The following is a 26,474-nucleotide window of genomic DNA, read 5'->3' as shown; positions in this document are numbered from 1 at the left end:
TGGTTGGACCTGTCACGTCTCACCAGGGCGCCCGGAGGGGATCCGGGGTGCCCCGAGCCTCATATAAAAGGAGGGTCAGAGGGGAGCTTTAAGACAACAACTGAAAGAAAGTCTTCTACTGCTTGTTCTGCTGCTCCGCGCTCCTGCGACGCTAACAAAGCTCCGACAACACGCTCCTTACCTTTTTGGTTAAATTCTTGTCGGTATTTGCTTTATTTCCATTAGCATTCCTGTACTTTAATTTGTAACAATTTTTGAACTGCTAGTGATTGCCCATCGAAAGCACCCTTGTGTGCGGGCCTTGGAGTAGGAGTCAACACAGGCTCCGAACCAAGTAAAACCAGCTTGTGTTAGCATTGTCCTTTTATTTCCGCTGCGTTTATACTTGAAAAATTTTGTTTATCACCTGTTTGAGAGGTGAGAGAAAGTGTGAGAAAGATAAAAATGGAGAAGAAAAACTTGAAACGAAATGAGTTATGGAAAGGAAAGATAAAAAGGGATAAATTTAATTTTTTTATCCATAAAATGAAAGAAATTTTTACACCCTAATTTAGATTATAAGGAAAGATAAAGGGAACTAAAAAAAAAAAAGTATATTCTAATTTCATTTCTATTTTATTATATTAATTTTAAAATTTATTATTTTAGATATTTTTTTGTATCGTGACTAAAAACGCTTGCATCATTTGACTCACATCGCTAAATCCTCGTACTCTGCGATTGTTGACTTTGACATCGACTTCAACACCGACGTCAACTTAATCAAATAATCTACAATTGCTTGAACACGTAAGTCTTAATCAATAAATATATATATATATAAGATGTGCTAGATATTTGAACACATAGATTTTTAACAAAAGTAAAGATAATTTGTTGGTGCGATTAGCACTAACAGTCTAACTCAGGTTTTGATGAATGACAAATCAGGTTAAATTAGGCTTGTTGTGATCTAACACTCTGACCGAGTATGCAGACGAAGTCCAGACAGGTCGACGGGCTGACCGGATGTCTGGCACGAAGTCCAAGCGGGTCGACGGGCTGACCGAACGCTTGACAAGAAGTCCAAGCGGGTCGACGGGCTAACCAAACGCTTAGCGAGAAGTCCAACTAAGTCGATGGACTGATCGGATAGCTGATGAGAAGACCAAGCGGGTCGACGAGCTGACCGAACGCTTGGCGAAAAGTCCAAACGGGTCGAAGGGCTGACCGAACGTCTGGCAGGTAAGTAAGGTAACTGGAGAGGAGTGACTGTGAGGACACGTTCCAGGAAAGGAAACATTAGGTGTCGATCCGGCTTAGATCCATTTCGAATATCTATGTCAAGATCGTAACTAGATTCCGATCTCGGAAAGACGGAATCTAAATCATACTTTTTATATTAAACCTATAAACTGTGCTAACACTTTGTTTTGCAAGATATACCTTATTAATTTGCCTCAGACTAACCTTGTCTTGCAGAAAAGTTGTCTTCTAAAGAAAAGTGGTCCGGGCGCTCGGGAGGTGAATTTTATCCAGATCGCGCGTCGCCACGTGGAGCTCGTTGGTTGGACCTGCCACATCTCACCAAGGCGCCCGGAAGGGATCCGAGGCCCCCCGAGCCTCATATAAAAGGAGGGTCAGAGATGAGCTTCAAAACAACAACGGAAAGAAAGTCTTCTACTACTTGCTCGGCTGCTCTGCTCTCCTGCGACGCTAACAAAGCTCCAACAACACGCTCCTTTCCTTTTTGGTTAAATTCTTGTCGGTATTTGCTTTATTTCCATTAGCATTCCTGTACTTTAATTTGTAACAATTTTAGAATTGCTAGTGATTGCCCACCGAAAACACCCTTGTGTGCGGGTCTTGGAGTAGGAATCGACACAGGCTCCGAACCAAGTAAAACCAGCTTGTGTTAGCATTATCTTTTTATTTCCGCTGCGTTTATACTTGAAAAATTTTGTTTATCATCTGTTTGAGAGGTGAGAGAAAGTGTGAGAAAGATAAAAATGGAGAAGAAAAACTTGAAACGAAATGAGTTATGGAAAGGAAAGATAAAAAGGGATAAATTTAATTTTTTTATCCATAAAATGAAAGAAATTTTTACACCCTAATTTAGATTATAAGGAAAGATAAAGGGAACTAAAAAAAAAAAAAGTATATTCTAATTTCATTTCTATTTTATTATATTAATTTTAAAATTTATTATTTTAGATATTTTTTTGTATCGTGACTAAAAACGCTTGCATCATTTGACTCACATCGCTAAATCCTCGTACTCTGCGATTGTTGACTTTGACATCGACTTCAACACCGACGTCAACTTAATCAAATAATCTACAATTGCTTGAACACGTAAGTCTTAATCAATAAATATATATATATATAAGATGTGCTAGATATTTGAACACATAGATTTTTAACAAAAGTAAAGATAATTTGTTGGTGCGGTTAGCACTAACAGTCTAACTCAGGTTTTGATGAATGACAAATCAGGTTAAATTAGGCTTGTTGTGATCTAACACTCTGACCGAGTATGCAGACGAAGTCCAGACAGGTCGACGGGCTGACCGGATGTCTGGCACGAAGTCCAAGCGGGTCGACGGGCTGACCGAACGCTTGACAAGAAGTCCAAGCGGGTCGACGGGCTAACCGGACGCTTAGCGAGAAGTCCAACTAAGTCGATGGACTGATCGGATAGCTGATGAGAAGACCAAGCGGGTCGACGAGCTGACCGAACGCTTGGCGAAAAGTCCAAACGGGTCGAAGGGCTGACCGAACGTCTGGCAGGTAAGTAAGGTAACTGGAGAGGAGTGACTGTGAGGACACGTTCCCGGAAAGGAAACATTAGGCGTCGATCCGGCTTAGATCCATTTCGAATATCTATGTCAAGATCGTAACTAGATTCCGATCTCGGAAAGACGGAATCTAAATCATACTTTTTATATTAAACCTATAAACTGTGCTAACACTTTGTTTTGCAAGATATACCTTATCTATTTGCCTCAGACTAACCTTGTCTTGCAGAAAAGTTGTCTTCTAAAGAAAAGTGGTCCGGGCGCTCGGGAGGTGAATTTTATCCAGATCGCGCGTCGCCACGTGGAGCTCGTTGGTTGGACCTGCCACGTCTCACCAAGGCGCCCGGAAGGGATCCGAGGCCCCCCGAGCCTCATATAAAAGGAGGGTCAGAGATGAGCTTCAAAACAACAACGGAAAGAAAGTCTTCTACTACTTGCTCGGCTGCTCTGCTCTCCTGCGACGCTAACAAAGCTCCAACAACACGCTCCTTCCCTTTTTGGTTAAATTCTTGTCGGTATTTGCTTTATTTCCATTAGCATTCCTGTACTTTAATTTGTAACAATTTTAGAATTGCTAGTGATTGCCCACCGAAAACACCCTTGTGTGCGGGTCTTGGAGTAGGAATCGACACAGGCTCCGAACCAAGTAAAACCAGCTTGTGTTAGCATTATCTTTTTATTTCCGCTGCGTTTATACTTGAAAAATTTTGTTTATCACCTGTTTGAGAGGTGAGAGAAAGTGTGAGAAAGATAAAAATGGAGAAGAAAAACTTGAAACGAAATGAGTTATGGAAAGGAAAGATAAAAAGGGATAAATTTAATTTTTTTATCCATAAAATGAAAGAAATTTTTACACCCTAATTTAGATTATAAGGAAAGATAAAGGGAACTAAAAAAAAAAAAGTATATTCTAATTTCATTTCTATTTTATTATATTAATTTTAAAATTTATTATTTTAGATATTTTTTTGTATCGTGACTAAAAACGCTTGCATCATTTGACTCACATCGCTAAATCCTCGTACTCTGCGATTGTTGACTTTGACATCGACTTCAACACCGACGTCAACTTAATCAAATAATCTACAATTGCTTGAACACGTAAGTCTTAATCAATAAATATATATATATATAAGATGTGCTAGATATTTGAACACATAGATTTTTAACAAAAGTAAAGATAATTTGTTGGTGCGGTTAGCACTAACAGTCTAACTCAGGTTTTGATGAATGACAAATCAGGTTAAATTAGGCTTGTTGTGATCTAACACTCTGACCGAGTATGCAGACGAAGTCCAGACAGGTCGACGGGCTGACCGGATGTCTGGCACGAAGTCCAAGCGGGTCGACGGGCTGACCGAACGCTTGACAAGAAGTCCAAGCGGGTCGACGGGCTAACCAGACGCTTAGCGAGAAGTCCAACTAAGTCGATGGACTGATCGGATAGCTGATGAGAAGACCAAGCGGGTCGACGAGCTGACCGAACGCTTGGCGAAAAGTCCAAACGGGTCGAAGGGCTGACCGAACGTCTGGCAGGTAAGTAAGGTAACTGGAGAGGAGTGACTGTGAGGACACGTTCCCGGAAAGGAAACATTAGGCGTCGATCCGGCTTAGATCCATTTCGAATATCTATGTCAAGATCGTAACTAGATTCCGATCTCGGAAAGACGGAATCTAAATCATACTTTTTATATTAAACCTATAAACTGTGCTAACACTTTGTTTTGCAAGATATACCTTATCTATTTGCCTCAGACTAACCTTGTTTTGCAGGAAAGTTGTCTTCTAAAGAAAAGTGGTCCGGCGCCCGGGAGGTGAATTTTATCCAGACGTCGTCGCCACGTGGAGCTCGTTGGTTGGACTGCCACATCTCACCAAGGCGCCGGAAGGGATCCGAGGCCCCCGAGCCTCATATAAAAGGAGGGTCAGAGATGAGCTTCAAAACAACAACGGAAAGAAAGTCTTCTACTACTTGCTCGGCTGCTCTGCTCTCCTGCGACGCTAACAAAGCTCCAACAACACGCTCCTTTCCTTTTTGGTTAAATTCTTGTCGGTATTTGCTTTATTTCCATTAGCATTCCTGTACTTTAATTTGTAACAATTTTAGAATTGCTAGTGATTGCCCACCGAAAACACCCTTGTGTGCGGGTCTTGGAGTAGGAATCGACACAGGCTCCGAACCAAGTAAAACCAGCTTGTGTTAGCATTATCTTTTTATTTCCGCTGCGTTTATACTTGAAAAATTTTGTTTATCACCTGTTTGAGAGGTGAGAGAAAGTGTGAGAAAGATAAAAATGGAGAAGAAAAACTTGAAACGAAATGAGTTATGGAAAGGAAAGATAAAAAGGGATAAATTTAATTTTTTTATCCATAAAATGAAAGAAATTTTTACACCCTAATTTAGATTATAAGGAAAGATAAAGGGAACTAAAAAAAAAAAAGTATATTCTAATTTCATTTCTATTTTATTATATTAATTTTAAAATTTATTATTTTAGATATTTTTTTGTATCGTGACTAAAAACGCTTGCATCATTTGACTCACATCGCTAAATCCTCGTACTCTGCGATTGTTGACTTTGACATCGACTTCAACACCGACGTCAACTTAATCAAATAATCTACAATTGCTTGAACACGTAAGTCTTAATCAATAAATATATATATATATAAGATGTGCTAGATATTTGAACACATAGATTTTTAACAAAAGTAAAGATAATTTGTTGGTGCGGTTAGCACTAACAGTCTAACTCAGGTTTTGATGAATGACAAATCAGGTTAAATTAGGCTTGTTGTGATCTAACACTCTGACCGAGTATGCAGACGAAGTCCAGACAGGTCGACGGGCTGACCGGATGTCTGGCACGAAGTCCAAGCGGGTCGACGGGCTGACCGAACGCTTGACAAGAAGTCCAAGCGGGTCGACGGGCTAACCGGACGCTTAGCGAGAAGTCCAACTAAGTCGATGGACTGATCGGATAGCTGATGAGAAGACCAAGCGGGTCGACGAGCTGACCGAACGCTTGGCGAAAAGTCCAAACGGGTCGAAGGGCTGACCGAACGTCTGGCAGGTAAGTAAGGTAACTGGAGAGGAGTGACTGTGAGGACACGTTCCCGGAAAGGAAACATTAGGCGTCGATCCGGCTTAGATCCATTTCGAATATCTATGTCAAGATCGTAACTAGATTCCGATCTCGGAAAGACGGAATCTAAATCATACTTTTTATATTAAACCTATAAACTGTGCTAACACTTTGTTTTGCAAGATATACCTTATCTATTTGCCTCGGACTAACCTTGTCTTGCAGGAAAGTTGTCTTCTAAAGAAAAGTGGTCCGGCGCCGGAGGTGAATTTTATCCAGATCGCGCGTCGCCACGTGGAGCTCGTTGGTTGGACCTGCCACGTCTCACCAAGGCGCCTGGAAGGGATCCGAGGCCCCGAGCCTCATATAAAAGGAGGGTCGAGATGAGCTTCAAAACAACAACGGAAAGAAAGTCTTCTACTACTTGCTCTGCTGCTCTGCTCTCTTGCGACGCTAACAAAGCTCCAACAACACGCTCCTTCCCTTTTTGGTTAAATTCTTGTCAGATTTGCTTTATTTCCATTAGCATTCCTGTACTTTAATTTGTAACAATTTTAGAATTGCTAGTGATTGCCCACCGAAAACACCCTTGTGTGCGGGTCTTGGAGTAGGAATCGACACAGGCTCCGAACCAAGTAAAACCAGCTTGTGTTAGCATTATCTTTTTATTTCCGCTGCGTTTATACTTGAAAAATTTTGTTTATCACCTGTTTGAGAGGTGAGAGAAAGTGTGAGAAAGATAAAAATGGAGAAGAAAAACTTGAAACGAAATGAGTTATGGAAAGGAAAGATAAAAAGGGATAAATTTAATTTTTTTATCCATAAAATGAAAGAAATTTTTACACCCTAATTTAGATTATAAGGAAAGATAAAGGGAACTAAAAAAAAAAAAGTATATTCTAATTTCATTTCTATTTTATTATATTAATTTTAAAATTTATTATTTTAGATATTTTTTTGTATCGTGACTAAAAACGCTTGCATCATTTGACTCACATCGCTAAATCCTCGTACTCTGCGATTGTTGACTTTGACATCGACTTCAACACCGACGTCAACTTAATCAAATAATCTACAATTGCTTGAACACGTAAGTCTTAATCAATAAATATATATATATATAAGATGTGCTAGATATTTGAACACATAGATTTTTAACAAAAGTAAAGATAATTTGTTGGTGCGGTTAGCACTAACAGTCTAACTCAGGTTTTGATGAATGACAAATCAGGTTAAATTAGGCTTGTTGTGATCTAACACTCTGACCGAGTATGCAGACGAAGTCCAGACAGGTCGACGGGCTGACCGGATGTCTGGCACGAAGTCCAAGCGGGTCGACGGGCTGACCGAACGCTTGACAAGAAGTCCAAGCGGGTCGACGGGCTAACCAGACGCTTAGCGAGAAGTCCAACTAAGTCGATGGACTGATCGGATAGCTGATGAGAAGACCAAGCGGGTCGACGAGCTGACCGAACGCTTGGCGAAAAGTCCAAACGGGTCGAAGGGCTGACCGAACGTCTGGCAGGTAAGTAAGGTAACTGGAGAGGAGTGACTGTGAGGACACGTTCCCGGAAAGGAAACATTAGGCGTCGATCCGGCTTAGATCCATTTCGAATATCTATGTCAAGATCGTAACTAGATTCCGATCTCGGAAAGACGGAATCTAAATCATACTTTTTATATTAAACCTATAAACTGTGCTAACACTTTGTTTTGCAAGATATACCTTATCTATTTGCCTCAGACTAACCTTGTTTTGCAGAAAAGTTGTCTTCTAAAGAAAAGTGGTCCGGGCGCTCGGGAGGTGAATTTTATCCAGATCGCGCGTCGCCACGTGGAGCTCGTTGGTTGGACCTGCCACATCTCACCAAGGCGCCCGGAAGGGATCCGAGGCCCCCCGAGCCTCATATAAAAGGAGGGTCAGAGATGAGCTTCAAAACAACAACGGAAAGAAAGTCTTCTACTACTTGCTCGGCTGCTCTGCTCTCCTGCGACGCTAACAAAGCTCCAACAACACGCTCCTTTCCTTTTTGGTTAAATTCTTGTCGGTATTTGCTTTATTTCCATTAGCATTCCTGTACTTTAATTTGTAACAATTTTAGAATTGCTAGTGATTGCCCACCGAAAACACCCTTGTGTGCGGGTCTTGGAGTAGGAATCGACACAGGCTCCGAACCAAGTAAAACCAGCTTGTGTTAGCATTATCTTTTTATTTCCGCTGCGTTTATACTTGAAAAATTTTGTTTATCACCTGTTTGAGAGGTGAGAGAAAGTGTGAGAAAGATAAAAATGGAGAAGAAAAACTTGAAACGAAATGAGTTATGGAAAGGAAAGATAAAAAGGGATAAATTTAATTTTTTTATCCATAAAATGAAAGAAATTTTTACACCCTAATTTAGATTATAAGGAAAGATAAAGGGAACTAAAAAAAAAAAAGTATATTCTAATTTCATTTCTATTTTATTATATTAATTTTAAAATTTATTATTTTAGATATTTTTTTGTATCGTGACTAAAAACGCTTGCATCATTTGACTCACATCGCTAAATCCTCGTACTCTGCGATTGTTGACTTTGACATCGACTTCAACACCGACGTCAACTTAATCAAATAATCTACAATTGCTTGAACACGTAAGTCTTAATCAATAAATATATATATATATAAGATGTGCTAGATATTTGAACACATAGATTTTTAACAAAAGTAAAGATAATTTGTTGGTGCGGTTAGCACTAACAGTCTAACTCAGGTTTTGATGAATGACAAATCAGGTTAAATTAGGCTTGTTGTGATCTAACACTCTGACCGAGTATGCAGACGAAGTCCAGACAGGTCGACGGGCTGACCGGATGTCTGGCACGAAGTCCAAGCGGGTCGACGGGCTGACCGAACGCTTGACAAGAAGTCCAAGCGGGTCGACGGGCTAACCGGACGCTTAGCGAGAAGTCCAACTAAGTCGATGGACTGATCGGATAGCTGATGAGAAGACCAAGCGGGTCGACGAGCTGACCGAACGCTTGGCGAAAAGTCCAAACGGGTCGAAGGGCTGACCGAACGTCTGGCAGGTAAGTAAGGTAACTGGAGAGGAGTGACTGTGAGGACACGTTCCCGGAAAGGAAACATTAGGCGTCGATCCGGCTTAGATCCATTTCGAATATCTATGTCAAGATCGTAACTAGATTCCGATCTCGGAAAGACGGAATCTAAATCATACTTTTTATATTAAACCTATAAACTGTGCTAACACTTTGTTTTGCAAGATATACCTTATCTATTTGCCTCAGACTAACCTTGTCTTGCAGAAAAGTTGTCTTCTAAAGAAAAGTGGTCCGGGCGCTCGGGAGGTGAATTTTATCCAGATCGCGCGTCGCCACGTGGAGCTCGTTGGTTGGACCTGCCACGTCTCACCAAGGCGCCCGGAAGGGATCCGAGGCCCCCCGAGCCTCATATAAAAGGAGGGTCAGAGATGAGCTTCAAAACAACAACGGAAAGAAAGTCTTCTACTACTTGCTCGGCTGCTCTGCTCTCCTGCGACGCTAACAAAGCTCCAACAACACGCTCCTTCCCTTTTTGGTTAAATTCTTGTCGGTATTTGCTTTATTTCCATTAGCATTCCTGTACTTTAATTTGTAACAATTTTAGAATTGCTAGTGATTGCCCACCGAAAACACCCTTGTGTGCGGGTCTTGGAGTAGGAATCGACACAGGCTCCGAACCAAGTAAAACCAGCTTGTGTTAGCATTATCTTTTTATTTCCGCTGCGTTTATACTTGAAAAATTTTGTTTATCACCTGTTTGAGAGGTGAGAGAAAGTGTGAGAAAGATAAAAATGGAGAAGAAAAACTTGAAACGAAATGAGTTATGGAAAGGAAAGATAAAAAGGGATAAATTTAATTTTTTTATCCATAAAATGAAAGAAATTTTTACACCCTAATTTAGATTATAAGGAAAGATAAAGGGAACTAAAAAAAAAAAAGTATATTCTAATTTCATTTCTATTTTATTATATTAATTTTAAAATTTATTATTTTAGATATTTTTTTGTATCGTGACTAAAAACGCTTGCATCATTTGACTCACATCGCTAAATCCTCGTACTCTGCGATTGTTGACTTTGACATCGACTTCAACACCGACGTCAACTTAATCAAATAATCTACAATTGCTTGAACACGTAAGTCTTAATCAATAAATATATATATATATAAGATGTGCTAGATATTTGAACACATAGATTTTTAACAAAAGTAAAGATAATTTGTTGGTGCGGTTAGCACTAACAGTCTAACTCAGGTTTTGATGAATGACAAATCAGGTTAAATTAGGCTTGTTGTGATCTAACACTCTGACCGAGTATGCAGACGAAGTCCAGACAGGTCGACGGGCTGACCGGATGTCTGGCACGAAGTCCAAGCGGGTCGACGGGCTAACCGGACGCTTAGCGAGAAGTCCAACTAAGTCGATGGACTGATCGGATAGCTGATGAGAAGACCAAGCGGGTCGACGAGCTGACCGAACGCTTGGCGAAAAGTCCAAACGGGTCGAAGGGCTGACCGAACGTCTGGCAGGTAAGTAAGGTAACTGGAGAGGAGTGACTGTGAGGACACGTTCCCGGAAAGGAAACATTAGGCGTCGATCCGGCTTAGATCCATTTCGAATATCTATGTCAAGATCGTAACTAGATTCCGATCTCGGAAAGACGGAATCTAAATCATACTTTTTATATTAAACCTATAAACTGTGCTAACACTTTGTTTTGCAAGATATACCTTATCTATTTGCCTCAGACTAACCTTGTCTTGCAGAAAAGTTGTCTTCTAAAGAAAAGTGGTCCGGGCGCTCGGGAGGTGAATTTTATCCAGATCGCGCGTCGCCACGTGGAGCTCGTTGGTTGGACCTGCCACGTCTCACCAAGGCGCCCGGAAGGGATCCGAGGCCCCCCGAGCCTCATATAAAAGGAGGGTCAGAGATGAGCTTCAAAACAACAACGGAAAGAAAGTCTTCTACTACTTGCTCGGCTGCTCTGCTCTCCTGCGACGCTAACAAAGCTCCAACAACACGCTCCTTCCCTTTTTGGTTAAATTCTTGTCGGTATTTGCTTTATTTCCATTAGCATTCCTGTACTTTAATTTGTAACAATTTTAGAATTGCTAGTGATTGCCCACCGAAAACACCCTTGTGTGCGGGTCTTGGAGTAGGAATCGACACAGGCTCCGAACCAAGTAAAACCAGCTTGTGTTAGCATTATCTTTTTATTTCCGCTGCGTTTATACTTGAAAAATTTTGTTTATCATCTGTTTGAGAGGTGAGAGAAAGTGTGAGAAAGATAAAAATGGAGAAGAAAAACTTGAAACGAAATGAGTTATGGAAAGGAAAGATAAAAAGGGATAAATTTAATTTTTTTATCCATAAAATGAAAGAAATTTTTACACCCTAATTTAGATTATAAGGAAAGATAAAGGGAACTAAAAAAAAAAAAGTATATTCTAATTTCATTTCTATTTTATTATATTAATTTTAAAATTTATTATTTTAGATATTTTTTTGTATCGTGACTAAAAACGCTTGCATCATTTGACTCACATCGCTAAATCCTCGTACTCTGCGATTGTTGACTTTGACATCGACTTCAACACCGACGTCAACTTAATCAAATAATCTACAATTGCTTGAACACGTAAGTCTTAATCAATAAATATATATATATATAAGATGTGCTAGATATTTGAACACATAGATTTTTAACAAAAGTAAAGATAATTTGTTGGTGCGGTTAGCACTAACAGTCTAACTCAGGTTTTGATGAATGACAAATCAGGTTAAATTAGGCTTGTTGTGATCTAACACTCTGACCGAGTATGCAGACGAAGTCCAGACAGGTCGACGGGCTGACCGGATGTCTGGCACGAAGTCCAAGCGGGTCGACGGGCTGACCGAACGCTTGACAAGAAGTCCAAGCGGGTCGACGGGCTAACCAGACGCTTAGCGAGAAGTCCAACTAAGTCGATGGACTGATCGGATAGCTGATGAGAAGACCAAGCGGGTCGACGAGCTGACCGAACGCTTGGCGAAAAGTCCAAACGGGTCGAAGGGCTGACCGAACGTCTGGCAGGTAAGTAAGGTAACTGGAGAGGAGTGACTGTGAGGACACGTTCCCGGAAAGGAAACATTAGGCGTCGATCCGGCTTAGATCCATTTCGAATATCTATGTCAAGATCGTAACTAGATTCCGATCTCGGAAAGACGGAATCTAAATCATACTTTTTATATTAAACCTATAAACTGTGCTAACACTTTGTTTTGCAAGATATACCTTATCTATTTGCCTCAGACTAACCTTGTCTTGCAAAAAAGTTGTCTTCTAAAGAAAAGTGGTCCGGGCGCTCGGGAGGTGAATTTTATCCAGATCGCGTCGCCACGTGGAGCTCGTTGGTTGGACCTGCCACGTCTCACCAAGGCGCCCGGAAGGGATCCGAGGCCCCCCGAGCCTCATATAAAAGGAGGGTCAGAGATGAGCTTCAAAACAACAACGGAAAGAAAGTCTTCTACTACTTGCTCGGCTGCTCTGCTCTCCTGCGACGCTAACAAAGCTCCAACAACACGCTCCTTCCCTTTTTGGTTAAATTCTTGTCGGTATTTGCTTTATTTCCATTAGCATTCCTGTACTTTAATTTGTAACAATTTTAGAATTGCTAGTGATTGCCCACCGAAAACATCCTTGTGTGCGGGTCTTGGAGTAGGAATCGACACAGGCTCCGAACCAAGTAAAACCAGCTTGTGTTAGCATTATCTTTTTATTTCCGCTGCGTTTATACTTGAAAAATTTTGTTTATCACCTGTTTGAGAGGTGAGAGAAAGTGTGAGAAAGATAAAAATGGAGAAGAAAAACTTGAAACGAAATGAGTTATGGAAAGGAAAGATAAAAAGGGATAAATTTAATTTTTTTATCCATAAAATGAAAGAAATTTTTACACCCTAATTTAGATTATAAGGAAAGATAAAGGGAACTAAAAAAAAAAAAGTATATTCTAATTTCATTTCTATTTTATTATATTAATTTTAAAATTTATTATTTTAGATATTTTTTTGTATCGTGACTAAAAACGCTTGCATCATTTGACTCACATCGCTAAATCCTCGTACTCTGCGATTGTTGACTTTGACATCGACTTCAACACCGACGTCAACTTAATCAAATAATCTACAATTGCTTGAACACGTAAGTCTTAATCAATAAATATATATATATATAAGATGTGCTAGATATTTGAACACATAGATTTTTAACAAAAGTAAAGATAATTTGTTGGTGCGGTTAGCACTAACAGTCTAACTCAGGTTTTGATGAATGACAAATCAGGTTAAATTAGGCTTGTTGTGATCTAACACTCTGACCGAGTATGCAGACGAAGTCCAGACAGGTCGACGGGCTGACCGGATGTCTGGCACGAAGTCCAAGCGGGTCGACGGGCTGACCGGACGCTTGACAAGAAGTCCAAGCGGGTCGACGGGCTGACCGGACACTTAGCGAGAAGTCCAACTAGGTCGACGGACTGATCGGATAGCTGATGAGAAGACCAAGCGGGTCGACGAGCTGACCGAACGCTTGGCGAAAAGTCCAGACGGGTCGAAGGGCTGACCGAACGTCTGGCAGGTAAGTAAAGTAAGTCACTGGAGAGGAGTGACTGTGAGGACACGTTCCCGGAAAGGGAACATTAGGCGTCGATCCGGCTTAGATCTATTTCGAATATCTATGTTGAGATCGTAACTAGATTCCGATCTCGGAAAGACGGAATCTAAGTCATACTTTTTATATTAAACCTATAAACTGTGCTAACACTTTGTTTTGCAGGATATACCTTATCTATTTGCCTCGGACTAACCTTGTTTTGCAAGAAAGTTATCTTCTAAAGAAAAGTGGTCCGGGCGCCCGGGAGGTGAATTTTATCCAGATCGCGCGTTGCCTTGTGGAGCTCGTTGGTTGGACCTGCCACGTCTCACCAGGGTGCCCGGAAGGGATCCGGGACCCCCCAAGCCTCATATAAAAGGAGGGTCAGAGGAGAGCTTCAAAACAACAACAGAAAGAAAGTCTTCTACTACTTGCTCGACTGCTCTGCTCTCCTGCGACTCTAACAAAGCTCCAACAACACGCTCCTTCCCGTTTTGGTTAAATTCTTGTCAGTATTTGCTTTATTTCCATAAGCATTCCTGTACTTTAATTTGTAACAATTTTAGAATTGCTAGTGATTGCCCACCGAAAACACCCTTGTGTGCGAGCCTTGGAGTAGGAGTCGACACAGGCTCTGAATTAAGTAAAACCAGCTTGTGTTACCATTGTCTTTTTATTTCCGCTGCGTTTATACTCGAACGATTTTGTTTATCGATATTCACCCCCCCCCCCCTCGATCGAATCTCACGGTCCAACATAATTTTATAACTTTATATATTTAACCTTCATTATCTTCACTTTCCTCTCAAACATAGTAACACATATTACGTTAATGAACCTTCCCTCTCTCTCAAACAAGGAGAATATGAATACTTTAAAAAACTTTTTCCCTTCTGTTAATGAACTTTTACTCACCCCATTCGAATATAAGATTATAATTATCTCCCACGTGTTAACAATTTTATCTCACTTAATGATGCAATTGTTTCTACAAGGAATACAATAAAATAATAAGAATAGAATAATTATTCTATCATTTGGTTAACATAATTTCAAAATAAAAAAACTTCACATACATTTTTTTAAACTCTTTTTATTACTACACTATTTCTATCAGCCTAATTAACTTTCTCAATACAATCAAACCATCTAACTAAATTAGCTTGTTAGACCAAACTAGCTCAATAGCTCGAATTACCATTTCATACCATCCAACCCAACTAAATCGGTCCAATTAGACCGACCAACTTAGTTGTACTTGTCCAAAACAATCAACACCACTTGACAAACTCTAATAGGCTAACCCAAACTGTTCAGATCAATTGACCCATGTTGATTGTCCAAGCTAACCAAATGTATTGGCCTGACAAAATTGATCAACCTACTGAAGATCATATGGTTCATACAGAATAACCAAATGACAAGCCCCTTGAACCAATTGAACTCAGCGACCCCCTATTAATTCAATTGTAGCAATCAAATGTATTAAGAAAAGTGAGAAGTATCCATGAAAGAATTGTTCCTATAATAATTGTTCCTTATAAATTTAGAATAATTATCTATTATTACTAGTAATAGGTATTCCAAGTTATTTTAATTTCTAACAAAATTTATAAAAAAATTATTCCTATCCACCAAACAAGTAAATATATAGTAATGCAACGAACACATTAAAGTTAGAATTTTTGTCATCATTAATTTCTTCTTAGTTTAAATAATCATCCGAGTTTTTTTTTGTTAAAACTCAAGAAGATTTAAAAAATGAGATAAATCACAGGCAACAAAATAAAAGTCAAAGTTAACCAAAATACTTTATTATTTTGGCAAAATAACTTACAAATTCATTAATATTAAAATAGTCATGAACAGAAAATCCTAATCAGACTACAACCATAGTGATTGTACTTTGTATGGTTGGAGGGTAAGTCAATGACATTGATAATTTTAGGAGGTATTTTATAGACAAAAGGCTAATTTTTGAAATGCCAATATTTTATCAATGATGAAAATATATTAAAAAATTGGTAAATACTTAGATTTTATAAGATATTTTGATAATAATAAAATTCTTGAAGACGGTTTTTGACAAGGATAAATCATGCAGGTAAATACAATTCCAATCAGCAGATTTTTTATCAAAGCAGGATTGGACTTACCGGTAAATGCTCAATCTCAGGGTTTTGGCACAAGATTTCTATGTCCCTTAATTTTCCAAAGTAAAAATCCCTTTCTTTCTCCAAACTATCAACGAAGAGCTTCAGTTCAGTGATCTGCGAATTGCATAATGTGCATTCTAGATTGATGTTTTCAAGCAATCTATTGTAAATCACATCTTATCGTTCATCTGACTTACCTGTTCATCATAAGCTTGAGTGGCAGAATTTGTAGCAGGTTTTGTGGCTTTATGTGACGAATTAACGGCATGAATGTCACTTTTCTTTGCGCCATGTGAGGCTTGAGTTTTAGGGGCAGATGAGGAAGATCTTACAGTTGATTGCGAAGGTGCAGCCTTCTTGTTTGCTTCTTTGCTGCCCTTGCACGCATCCCTTCTCTCCACTGCATTATAGCTAGGAAAAAAACCATTTTCAGTAAAAGAACAATTCTACTAACTAGGTGGCATTCAGGGTTATATCATGTTCTAGAATATTTTTGATGAAAACTTGAGATTTCAATTGAACTAGTTAGAACAAGACCATTCCGAAACAGTTTTGTCAACCCTGGATATTAGTCACTTTAAGGGAAGTTACATGTAAAAACTAAGTTGTTTGCACAAACCATGTAACTAGATCTGCTGCTATGATCTTTAAATCTAAATCAAGAAACAAAATACCATTAATTTTGATTGTGAATGATGCTTTTTCTTCAAAAACTCCAAAGGGAGGAGCATGATTATGTAAGTTCTCTAACATGAAAATTTTGGGATAACAAAAGAACATAAATAAAATTTCTTCTTCAATATCTTAAGAAAATGGATAGAAAAAAGTTAGGGAAATTAATGACGGTCCAGGAAAAAAAAGCAGAAAATAAATAGCTGAGAAATTACTTGCTCATTATGCCACCATTGACAGAATCACAATATCTCTTCATCCACTGCATGAATTCCAAATTATCCAAGGGCCTTCCTTTAATGAGCTTGTTAACTTCGATGTGCTAACATTAAGAAAACATTTAATGTTACAAAATGCAAACTGAGAATGGGATGCTAGTTCAACATTGCTAAATATTATGAAGCTAGAATACAAAAGGTTTGGAAAATTAGAGACTCAGAGTTGCATGTGGCCAGACATATATGTCAATACAATACTGCATTCAAAGCCAAAATTCTCCTAAAACTTGTCAGACAGTAGAATTCAATACCTAACGCAATATAAGTTACATAAATATCAACAAAAATTCGTAACTACTGAAGGATGGAAATTCAGTTTTCAAAAAGGTGGACTTTGTTTGTCTAAATCATATTTCTGATTGCTTCAACAGTTCAGTGAGGCCTCAGATTTGTATGATCATGAAAGGATGAATGCTCTTCGACCACTGTGACAATGCATATTCGCAAAGCTAGATTGTTGACAAGGCCGCCAAACTTATTATACTACAGGTAAATATCTTGGTAGAAAACTAAATTTTGTTAGGGTTAAAAGGCGTAAAAAAAATACCTGCATCGGTCAACGAGAAAATAATTAAAGAATCAAACGATAATAAACAGAGGAGAAACGAAAACCTTAGTGATCTTGAGCTTGTTGAAGACATCCTGAAGGACCTTGTAGTTCTGGATCATCTCGTACTCGCTCTTCGCGTCAAAGTTCACCTTGTGCATCGGCACCATCCCCGAGTGCACGGCGTCCATCAGCTGGCACTGCACCGCCCCCGACGCTGCCTGAGGACCCCCATCGACCACCAAGCCATCGGTTTTATAATCAGACCAGATCATACAGGATCGCACTCGGATCGATTGAAACAAAATACGAATGCATCGTGAGCAGACGACATACCTCTTCGACTTTGGAAAGGTTGAGATGAAGAGTGGAGTTGATCCAGGCCAGGATCTCGTTCCGCCCGACGAAGTACGCCGCATCCATCATCCCAATGGTTGTCGCCATTCCGCCTGCGTTCGGAGTGGAGGAGGCGAGGTCGGTGCTTCGATCGGCGGCCAGCAGAAACCTCCTTGTTAGGGCTTCCTCCCTGTGCAATAAATGATGGAAAAAGGGAAGATGTGGAGAACGAAGAATGGGCGGGATTTCGGGAATTTGAAATGAGGGTATTTTTTGGTAATTAACAAGGGCATCCTCTTACGGTGGAACCTTCCAAATCAAGGCCTCAACGTATAATCGAGCGGCGGAGACGAGTCGCGCGATGGGTACTTACGTCATTTAACTAGTAATTTTGAATTAAAATGTAGGCATTTTGCAGAAACAATTTGGTAATCATATAATTATTAAATTATCTTGTTCCTTGAAACAAATTTTACCCTTATGATTTTATTGAATTTACCAAATTACATTTAAAATTTCAAGAATGTTAAATAACTTTAAAAATACTCTCTGAAGAAATATAAACAAGCATTTAAAACTATTTTACTAATTAAATAAATTTAATTTTGCTGACAATTGCACATTGTTGTTTACCACAAAGAACAAGCATCTATCTTCAAATTCTATCCAGTAATCACTTATTTAACATTCTACAGTTTTGATCATAGTTAAATACACAATTTGCTAAATGGTTTAGTCTATAAAAAAGGATGATCAGATACAACGTTTTCATGTCCTCATCAAAATTGGTACAGTTAGCAGCAGAATAGTTTGTAGCAAATTAATCTTTCAAGCAAGTGCAATGAACCAGCAACCTGAGAGAAGCAATGGTGATTAAAGATTATGTCAAATGCAGGTTAAGTGAATGGTGCATTACATGAATAATTAAGCAAAATTAAATAGATTGAGAGAAAAATAGAAAATAACAATTTGAGATTGAACATCCACCGACGCAATCTTCAATCGCAAAGGAAAGATTATATTCATATATACGCTGAAACCATTACCTATAGAGCAGATTACTATTATTTACTCCAGAGAATCACAAAAAAGCAATTAACACCAGTCATTTACATATAGATTTTGTCTGCATATAATTCTCAAGCTAAAATAAATTCCTAAATCCTAATAGTGTTGTGGATTTATCTCAATCTCAAAAGAACTGAATTATATAAATTATCTTCGAAGAGAACCATAATAGGTTCATTGGATTCTGATGAAAACAAGTACTTTGATCAATAATTTTAGCCACTCTGAACATTTGTTTCAGAAACAGGCGTAATGATATCTTTCTAGACCATGGTCAATGGCTCAGCTGTTTATGACAAATTGGAATGAGAGGATCATATTTAACTCAAAATAAAATTCAAAAACACAAAAATAATAAAGCAAGTAATTACCTTATTGAAAGTAACCGATCCACAACTTCTGTGAACATCCAATATTTACTAGTTTGAGAAGATTGGACGGATATTGAAGAAGTGAATGGAAAGCAGAACTGCAGCTGTGAAATATGCAAAACACCACACAGCTATGGAACATGCTTGTCTTAGAAAAACTGAGAGTCTCATCCTAGCTGCTAATGCATAAGCTGATAAGCATCAGAATTATGAACAAAATAGCATCGTCTACTACATGGAAGTTTGCATTCACAGAATTGTAAGATGAAAAAATAAAGACGCATGTAAAGCAGCAACTAAATGATTAAGTAATTTCTTCTAAAAAATAGGAAAAAGAATTATTATCCATAGAGCAACTTCATTGTCATCTAAGAAGATCATCCATTCTCCTTCTATCACTTCTTATACATAACCTGTAAATTCTGCTCTTCCCTTACTTATTTTGGCCCATTGCAGCTTCTTACTTAGTAGTTGGAACTTATAGCTTGACTACTAAACCTAAAGTGAACAGATGAACACTACAGTATGGTCCCATTAATCAGACAGATAAGCAGATCAAAATCCTCAAATTTGCAAATCATGGAGATCACTCAAAACCATGCTCACAATGCATGTATACATGAATTGGCCTAGAACCACCAAAAACAGAAGCTAGAAGTAGAATGGTAAGCAGATAACCCTAATGCTGAACATCACCAAACAAACAGTCCAAATGCTGAGGCCGTTAACTGACAGATACAAGCCGACCCATTTAGTGTGAAAGAGCATTAGACTTGCAGCAATACTACTTCAAGAATCGTAGCTCATCAATCAGAAAAAAATCCATTCTTTTAATGCCAACACAAAGAAGTCAAGAATGCATCATGGCATCTAATCTAACACGCCCACAAGTAATAATTCGAAAACTAGACTGAAAACAAAATATATGTAACTTATCAAGGAAGTTCATCTGACACACTCCGCGCAGGGGACCAATGAACAATCAAAAATATCTTTGTTTTTTTCTCAAAAGGTCTCAATCTGTATCTCCACATCGACGCTTATACCAGCACATAAGATTTTATAACGTTATCGATTGGAACAAGAACAAAAAATTCACCTTTTCAAAACCCCTTTTTTAGGTCAATGACTAAATCTAATGCAACAATACATATTGAAAGGTGAAATTTTCTTCAAATCACATAGATTCCAGCACGAAATTTCTCCGTATGAAATCTGCGAGGAATCCGAAGGAGTACATGAGAGCATAAACAGATCAACTCACCAGAAACCGGCGAGATGATCGTGACTCGCGGGCAGGAGAATCGCGAGGAGCAGAAGCAGAAAGCAAGCGAATCCACGGCAAGAGGGGGAGCAACGAAAGTGCGCCAATGACAAAATTAGGGTTAAATAACGAGAAATTTTCAATTTGGCACCGGAATTTAACTTCTTTCTTACTTTATCCCTTATAATTGGAATGTGAGCTTGTTTTACTATTTTTTTAATATAAGATGTTCTTTCAGTAAAAATGAAAATAAAAGGGAGTTCATTTTATATTTGCCCAACCTCAAGTGTGCACAGTCGGATCAGTGATTTGCTGGGATGGGATTGCTTCTTTTCCGTATAAGTAAACAGATTCGGTAAGAATTTGGGTACATTTCGTGGGCCTTCCTTTTTTTGAAGTATATTTTGTTGATTAATTACTTCAACGGGCAAACCGTGAGCTATCCAATCTCCCTGTCCCGATAGCTATCGGTGCTCCACCGTCACCATACCGGCAGAAGAGGATCGTTGCGCCATCTCCTCCAAGCATCTACCTTTTCTTCCATCCACCTCCAGATCAATTTGTTTTCTCGTTTTGATCTCTATTCTATTCTCCCCAAAGGGGGAAACTTTGTTTTTGTTTTTACCAATTTTTGGTTGGATTCCTGCGTGATGGCCGTTGATATGGCGGATTACAGGGAGATCCTCAGCTCCTTCCGCACTTTCGAAGATTTTCCGACGACAAAACGGCCAGGAATACGAGATCAAAGGGTATGTGACAGTTTCCCTCACGCTTTTATACGAAATTAAGGTCCTCTTAGGGTTTGCTTTCAGGATTTGAAAAAAAAAATCGTTCTTGAAAACTTTTAAGCCACTGTGCCCACCCTTCATATCGGGAGTAAGTTTGATTCAGTTGTCGGAGATTATAAGACCTAGGGTTTCATCAAGCGAATTCTAGAGCTTCTGCTTGCTGAATGGGAGGAAATGTTCAAATACCTACGCTTTGTTCCTGTATTGTAATATGCTCAACTGGATCTGCAGCAAAAGCGTTTGTGTAGAAATATTTTTTGGAGAAACAAGGGCGTACTGATCTGATTTGAAGATTGTAGTAATGGTGGGAAGAGAACTGGTCCTCAGGAAGGAAGCACCAGTGAATCTTCGTGAGATAGCTGCAAGGACTACTCTTAGGGAGGTGCGGCAGAAGGGACACGAGTATGTGGAGCTGAGACATGTTGGAAAGCGCATAATTTTCTTCTGCACCCTCTGCCTAACCCCGTGTTACAGTGACACCGTCTTGTTTGATCATCTTCAGGGAAATTTCCACTCCCAGAGGTTTGCGGCAGCCAAAGCTACCCTATTTGGTGCCACTCCCTGGCCGTTCAATGATGGTGTTCTATTCTTTGATAGTTCTCGTGAGTCCAACTCGCTGTTATCACATACAGCTTGTCAAAATGATAGAGCTTTGGTTGTTAGCAACAGTTCTAGGACTAATGATGAAGTAACTTCGATGCTCAAACTGAATTCTCTTGACAAGCCCCATATTACTGGCTGCAACAAATCAAATGGCTCAACGGATGCTAACGTCAGGTTGGCTGCAAGTGGACGCAAGACTTCTGTGAGATCTAACTCTAAGTTCCTAGATATGATTTCAAGATGCAATTGGTTGGGGACTAGGTTGATCATTCCCAGAGTCTTACATAAGGATCAGTCATCAGATTTGGGAGTGCGACATTTAGGGGTCGGGCAAATTGCATGTAGAATACACAAAAACAAGGAAATTCATGGTAAGATAACTAAAATATGGTGTGCTTGGTTTGGTGAAGCAGATTCTGACTTCGGCGATGAGTTTAAGGTGTTAGCAAATTGTGACTTTGCTATCATAAATTTTCCTTATGTTTATGGCTTAGGCAGAAAAAGTGCCCCAGACGATGAAGACCCCACTGGTTCTTTCTTTGAAGTGGATGATTCTGGACATCGTAGGAAGAGGAAAAAGAAATCATTCTCAGATCAGGAAGAGTACTCAGATAATGTAAATATGTCCTGTGAGTCACCATCTGAGGATAGCGTGACTCTACGTGAAATTGTGGCAGAAGATTCACAACATCTTGAAAGGAGACTTATATCTAGCAAAGTTGTCAGGCGAGAGTTGAGGAAACGGAAGCGTTTGGCTGCAGAAAGAACCTGCGATATTTGTGGGCAACCGATTCTCCCCGGAAAGGATGTGGCTACCCTACTAAATGTTCGTACTGGCAATTTAGCCTGCAGCAGTAGGAACACTAATGGAGTGAGTAATATTTTTACACTGTTTTCTAGTATTCTTCTTAACTAGAGAGGTCTGTTTATTGATCCCCATATACCATGCAGGCATTTCATCCATTTCATGCATCTTGCCTCATACACTGGATCCTCTTATGCGAGTCAGAAATATTGGCTGATCAGAAGACCAAAATGAGAGTCACACGAGGCCGCAAGAGCAAATCAACTCTCAAGAACCAAATTACTTCCATCTTTTGCCCAGAGTGCCAGGGTACTGGTGTGTGTATCCAAGGAGATGAGTTGGAGAAACCAACAACTCCATTGTCTGAGGTTCATAAGCATCCATTTCAGCTGTACTAGTTGTAAGAGATATATGCTTGTATAATCTGAATTGAATTCTTTACAGATGTTCCTTTACAAGCTGAAGGCACTTGCAGCAAACAAGGCTTGGATGAAACATCCTGAAACCCTTCAAAACTGCTCCACTGGACTCCATTTCCCATCTGTTCGCGTCGAGAATTTGGAGGTTAGTAGTTGACCTATTGTTCACTGCTCATTCAAATCGTGCACATATCGTCATATTCTGATGAACCAACTTGTTTTTTCTAGGAAAATCTTAAGCCTCTAAAGTTGCTGCACTTCTTTAGAGCCGATGACTAGAATCTGCTCAATATACAACGTCAGTTATTGTACAAAAGTATGTTCTGTTCTCAATTCTCTTCTCTAACCACTGGATCTAGCCTTTGTAAGCAGTTAGTTGGCTTTGATGCTCTGAATTTGACAACTCTTTAGGATGTATATATACTGTGTGTTCACAAAAATCTTGGTCTTTTGTTTATGTTTTAATCATTTATTGGTTGGTTTTCAACACCTTATTCAGAGATGATTACTTGAAATAATATTATCCACCTCTCAAATTTTCAATTTTTATGGTTGCTTTACTTTGTTTATTATTTGTCAACAAGTAACAAAACTAATTTTAGATTGTTTGTGGGCTATTTTCTCAAAATATTATGCCGAGTTTTTTTTCTCACTATAGTAATTTTTGGAAAAGGATGAATTAAAGATGGAAAAAAAATCAAGAGTTTGTTTTTTTGGAAGAAGATTTGTTTTTAAGAAAATAAGATCAAGTTGATTTTTTTTTTTAACTTGAGGAATGGAGGATATCCTCCTTTCCTAGAGAAATGGAGGATATATTTCCAAAAATTTGAGAAATTGATTTTTTTTTAATTGAGATATAGTGAGAAATTAAGAAATTAAAATGTTCTCAAATTGAGAAATTAAATAGGGAAGGAAAGTTGAGAGAAATTGAGTAATCAAGTACAAATATGAAACTTCTTCCGACTTTTCTTACATCGATTTCTTAACGAGAACGCCATTGATTAGTGAGTACGACCTTCCAAAATTCTGAAACGAATTCTTTTGGGTAAAAATTAAAAAAAGCCTCTTATTTTATTTTTATTTTATTTATTTATTTTCAATAAGGGGGTTGTTTAATAAAAGAGCACACTCTGTTCCACCGGTAATTGATATAAAATTATACAATTGCCCACAGTATATTGTTGAATTGCTCCCATAATATTATTATAAAAAATAATAATATGCTCAAGTAAAGAATCTTAAGAAAATAATTAAAAATAAATATATAAAATGATGGAATCTATAAAAAATAAAATGATGAACCATAAATTTATGTGTCTATCTTTAACATATTTTTAAAATTTTCACTTGTGCATATCGTTATTCTATCTTTTTGTATTCCTTCAAGACAGATAATTGATTAGTATATAAAATATTACCATCAGGTCTCAAGTTAATTCCTTATTAGTAAATAGGTTTATGTTTTTCCTATGCATTGGTCATTGCTCAAAGTAATAAGTACTCATGATTTACTTTCCTTCACAAAATTTAAGGACAGACTCTGAGGGACATCTCGAGTAAACATTATTACCTTTTGCCAACACCATAATATTATTTTCTATTATCTAGTTCTATCAACTAATTGTATAAATCTATGTTTTAAAATAATTACTATAACATTAATATTATTGTACAAGATAAATCTATATTATAGTAGTAGTCATAAAATCACAGCTATTATAATATTATAGCAATGTCTCTAAAGGTGTAGTCGAATTGATATTTAAGTGATAAAGATATTCCATTGACCAACATGTTGTAATAGACATGAAATCACAACTACTATAATATTGTAGTAGCACTTCTAAAATTGTATCCGAATTAGTATTCGGGTGGCAAAGATATTTCATTGGCTAAGGGTTTGATTCACGTTGAATTCATTCGCATAAGGATTAAATTCTCTCTCACCTAAGAGATCGTTTACTATTATAATTTATCTTTCTATTGTTATGAGATCTAGGAGATTATTTGATACTATAATTTATCTTTATATTGTTATGAGACCGACAATGAGGAAAGTGATGAGGGAATGAGATCATTTTTTTTTTACTTTATATAATATTATATCAGCTATGAATTCATAATAATATAAATATTATTGAATATATTAAACATTAAAGATATCGAAGACAATTCTATGATTTTATCGAAGACAATTAAATGATTTTATAGAGGGAGCGAGTGGAGTAGAGCGTCGTTAAAAAAATAGAAAGGGACGTCTATTTGATATTTAGAAACAATTGTAGAGATACTTTTAATTGTTGCCCATTTCTTTTCATATTTTTTTATTTCTTTTTATATTTTATATTGTCCCTCTCTCATTTTTATTTGTTTGGTCGCCCAGCTAAAATACATTAGAAAAGCACGTTGAATTCTTGCTATGTTATGCAGTAGCTGCCTTCCCTATAAAAACCGCGCCGACTAACGTGGGCTCACGTGTTCTTCGTTGCGTGTTTCGTTTTAATTACTTGTATCATTTTCCGGCGGATGAACTGGACCGTCCATGATTACCGTAACGGCCCATGCCTCCTCCTTCCAATAAATTCGGGCCACCCACGTGGACCCGCTGACCTACCAGTCGTCCACGTTTCATTATTTACATAGATAAACAAAAATGAAATTATAGTTTAAGAATTTATTTAAGTAATTAAAAATAATTTTTAAATATTATAAAAAACGGCACGCGGGAGCCACGTCATCTTGCCTTGGGACATGATATACATCCTTATCACTTCCGCTAAGAATTTATTTTTTAATTTTTAATTTAACCTTAATTAATTTGTGGAGAGTTACTCTTTCCGTTATGAGAGCTGCTTTTCCCCCCTCCCAATCTGACACACACCCCCTCTTCTTCTCCCTCTCTCCCTGCCAAATGACGCATGTAGCCCCCTCCTCTTTTTTTTCCTTTTTTTTTAATTTCACTTAATTTTTATTTAGTTTTAATTTTTTAATTAATTTTGTTTAAAAATAACTCTCAGTATATTTTAAATTTTCTTTTTTAATTAATTTAATTTATTATTTTTTATCAATACTTATTTTTTCAGTTTTATATAAATTTTATTTAGTTTTTATTTTTTAATTAATTTAATTTATTAATTTATTTAGTTTTATTTTTTAATTAATTTTGTTAATTATTTTTCATTAATACTTATATTTTTAAAATTTTATTTAAGTTTTATTTTTAATTAATTTTATTTATTATTTTTTTAATATTTATTTCTTTAATCAATTTTATTTATTATTATTGTTATCAAATTTTTTTAATTTTATATAATTTTTAAATTACTCCTTTCCTGTAAATTACCTTCCTAATTTGACACTTAAATTATCCTCATCCAACTATTGATACATGTCATAATCTTCTCTCCCTTTAAATCATCCCTCCCTCGAATCATTGACATGGTTAGAGGATGGGTAATTTAAAGAGGGTGAGAGATTCTGACATGTGTTATGTGTCAATGGTTGGAGGGAGGGATAATTTAAAGGAAGAGAAGATTATGACATGTGTTAATAGTTGGATGAGGGATAATTTAAGTATCAAATTAGAAAGATAATTTACAGGAAAAGAGTAATTTAAAAATTATATAAAATA

The 26,474-nt window shown here is 37.8% G+C and overlaps 2 protein-coding genes across 3 annotated transcripts in view; one reads left to right on the top strand and one right to left on the bottom strand.

The window, feature by feature from the left end:
- Positions 1-20,322, bottom strand: part of LOC122041477 (microtubule-associated protein RP/EB family member 1C-like) — a 33,810-nt gene extending 13,488 nt beyond the window's left edge. The window contains exons 1-7 of one of the 2 annotated variants that reach the window (XM_042601171.1): positions 20,229-20,322; positions 18,965-19,140; positions 17,526-17,715; positions 17,255-17,410; positions 16,580-16,686; positions 15,890-16,103; positions 15,693-15,806 (exon numbers count right to left, since the gene is read on the bottom strand). In XM_042601171.1, coding sequence (XP_042457105.1) covers positions 15,693-15,806; positions 15,890-16,103; positions 16,580-16,686; positions 17,255-17,410; positions 17,526-17,715; positions 18,965-19,002 — 819 coding nt within the window. In that variant the 5' untranslated portion in view covers positions 19,003-19,140; positions 20,229-20,322. Of the gene's footprint in view, positions 1-15,692; positions 15,807-15,889; positions 16,104-16,579; positions 16,687-17,254; positions 17,411-17,525; positions 17,716-18,964; positions 19,144-20,228 lie in introns of both variants that reach the window. The other variant, XM_042601172.1, reaches the window with a different exon arrangement.
- A 332-nt stretch (positions 20,323-20,654) lies between these two features.
- LOC122041475 lies at positions 20,655-23,330 on the top strand. The gene is made up of 4 exons (XM_042601168.1): positions 20,655-22,490; positions 22,571-22,792; positions 22,869-22,988; positions 23,072-23,330. Exons 1-4 carry the CDS (start codon positions 21,318-21,320, stop codon positions 23,120-23,122), a joined length of 1,566 nt encoding a protein of 521 aa, XP_042457102.1. The 5' UTR covers positions 20,655-21,317; the 3' UTR covers positions 23,123-23,330.
- Positions 23,331-26,474: the final 3,144 nt, after the last annotated feature.

The sequence above is a fragment of the Zingiber officinale genome, chromosome 2A (genome assembly GCF_018446385.1).
Source record: "Zingiber officinale cultivar Zhangliang chromosome 2A, Zo_v1.1, whole genome shotgun sequence".
Classification (NCBI taxonomy): Eukaryota; Viridiplantae; Streptophyta; class Magnoliopsida; order Zingiberales; family Zingiberaceae; genus Zingiber; species Zingiber officinale.
This window is presented reverse-complemented; position numbering and strand designations above follow the sequence as displayed.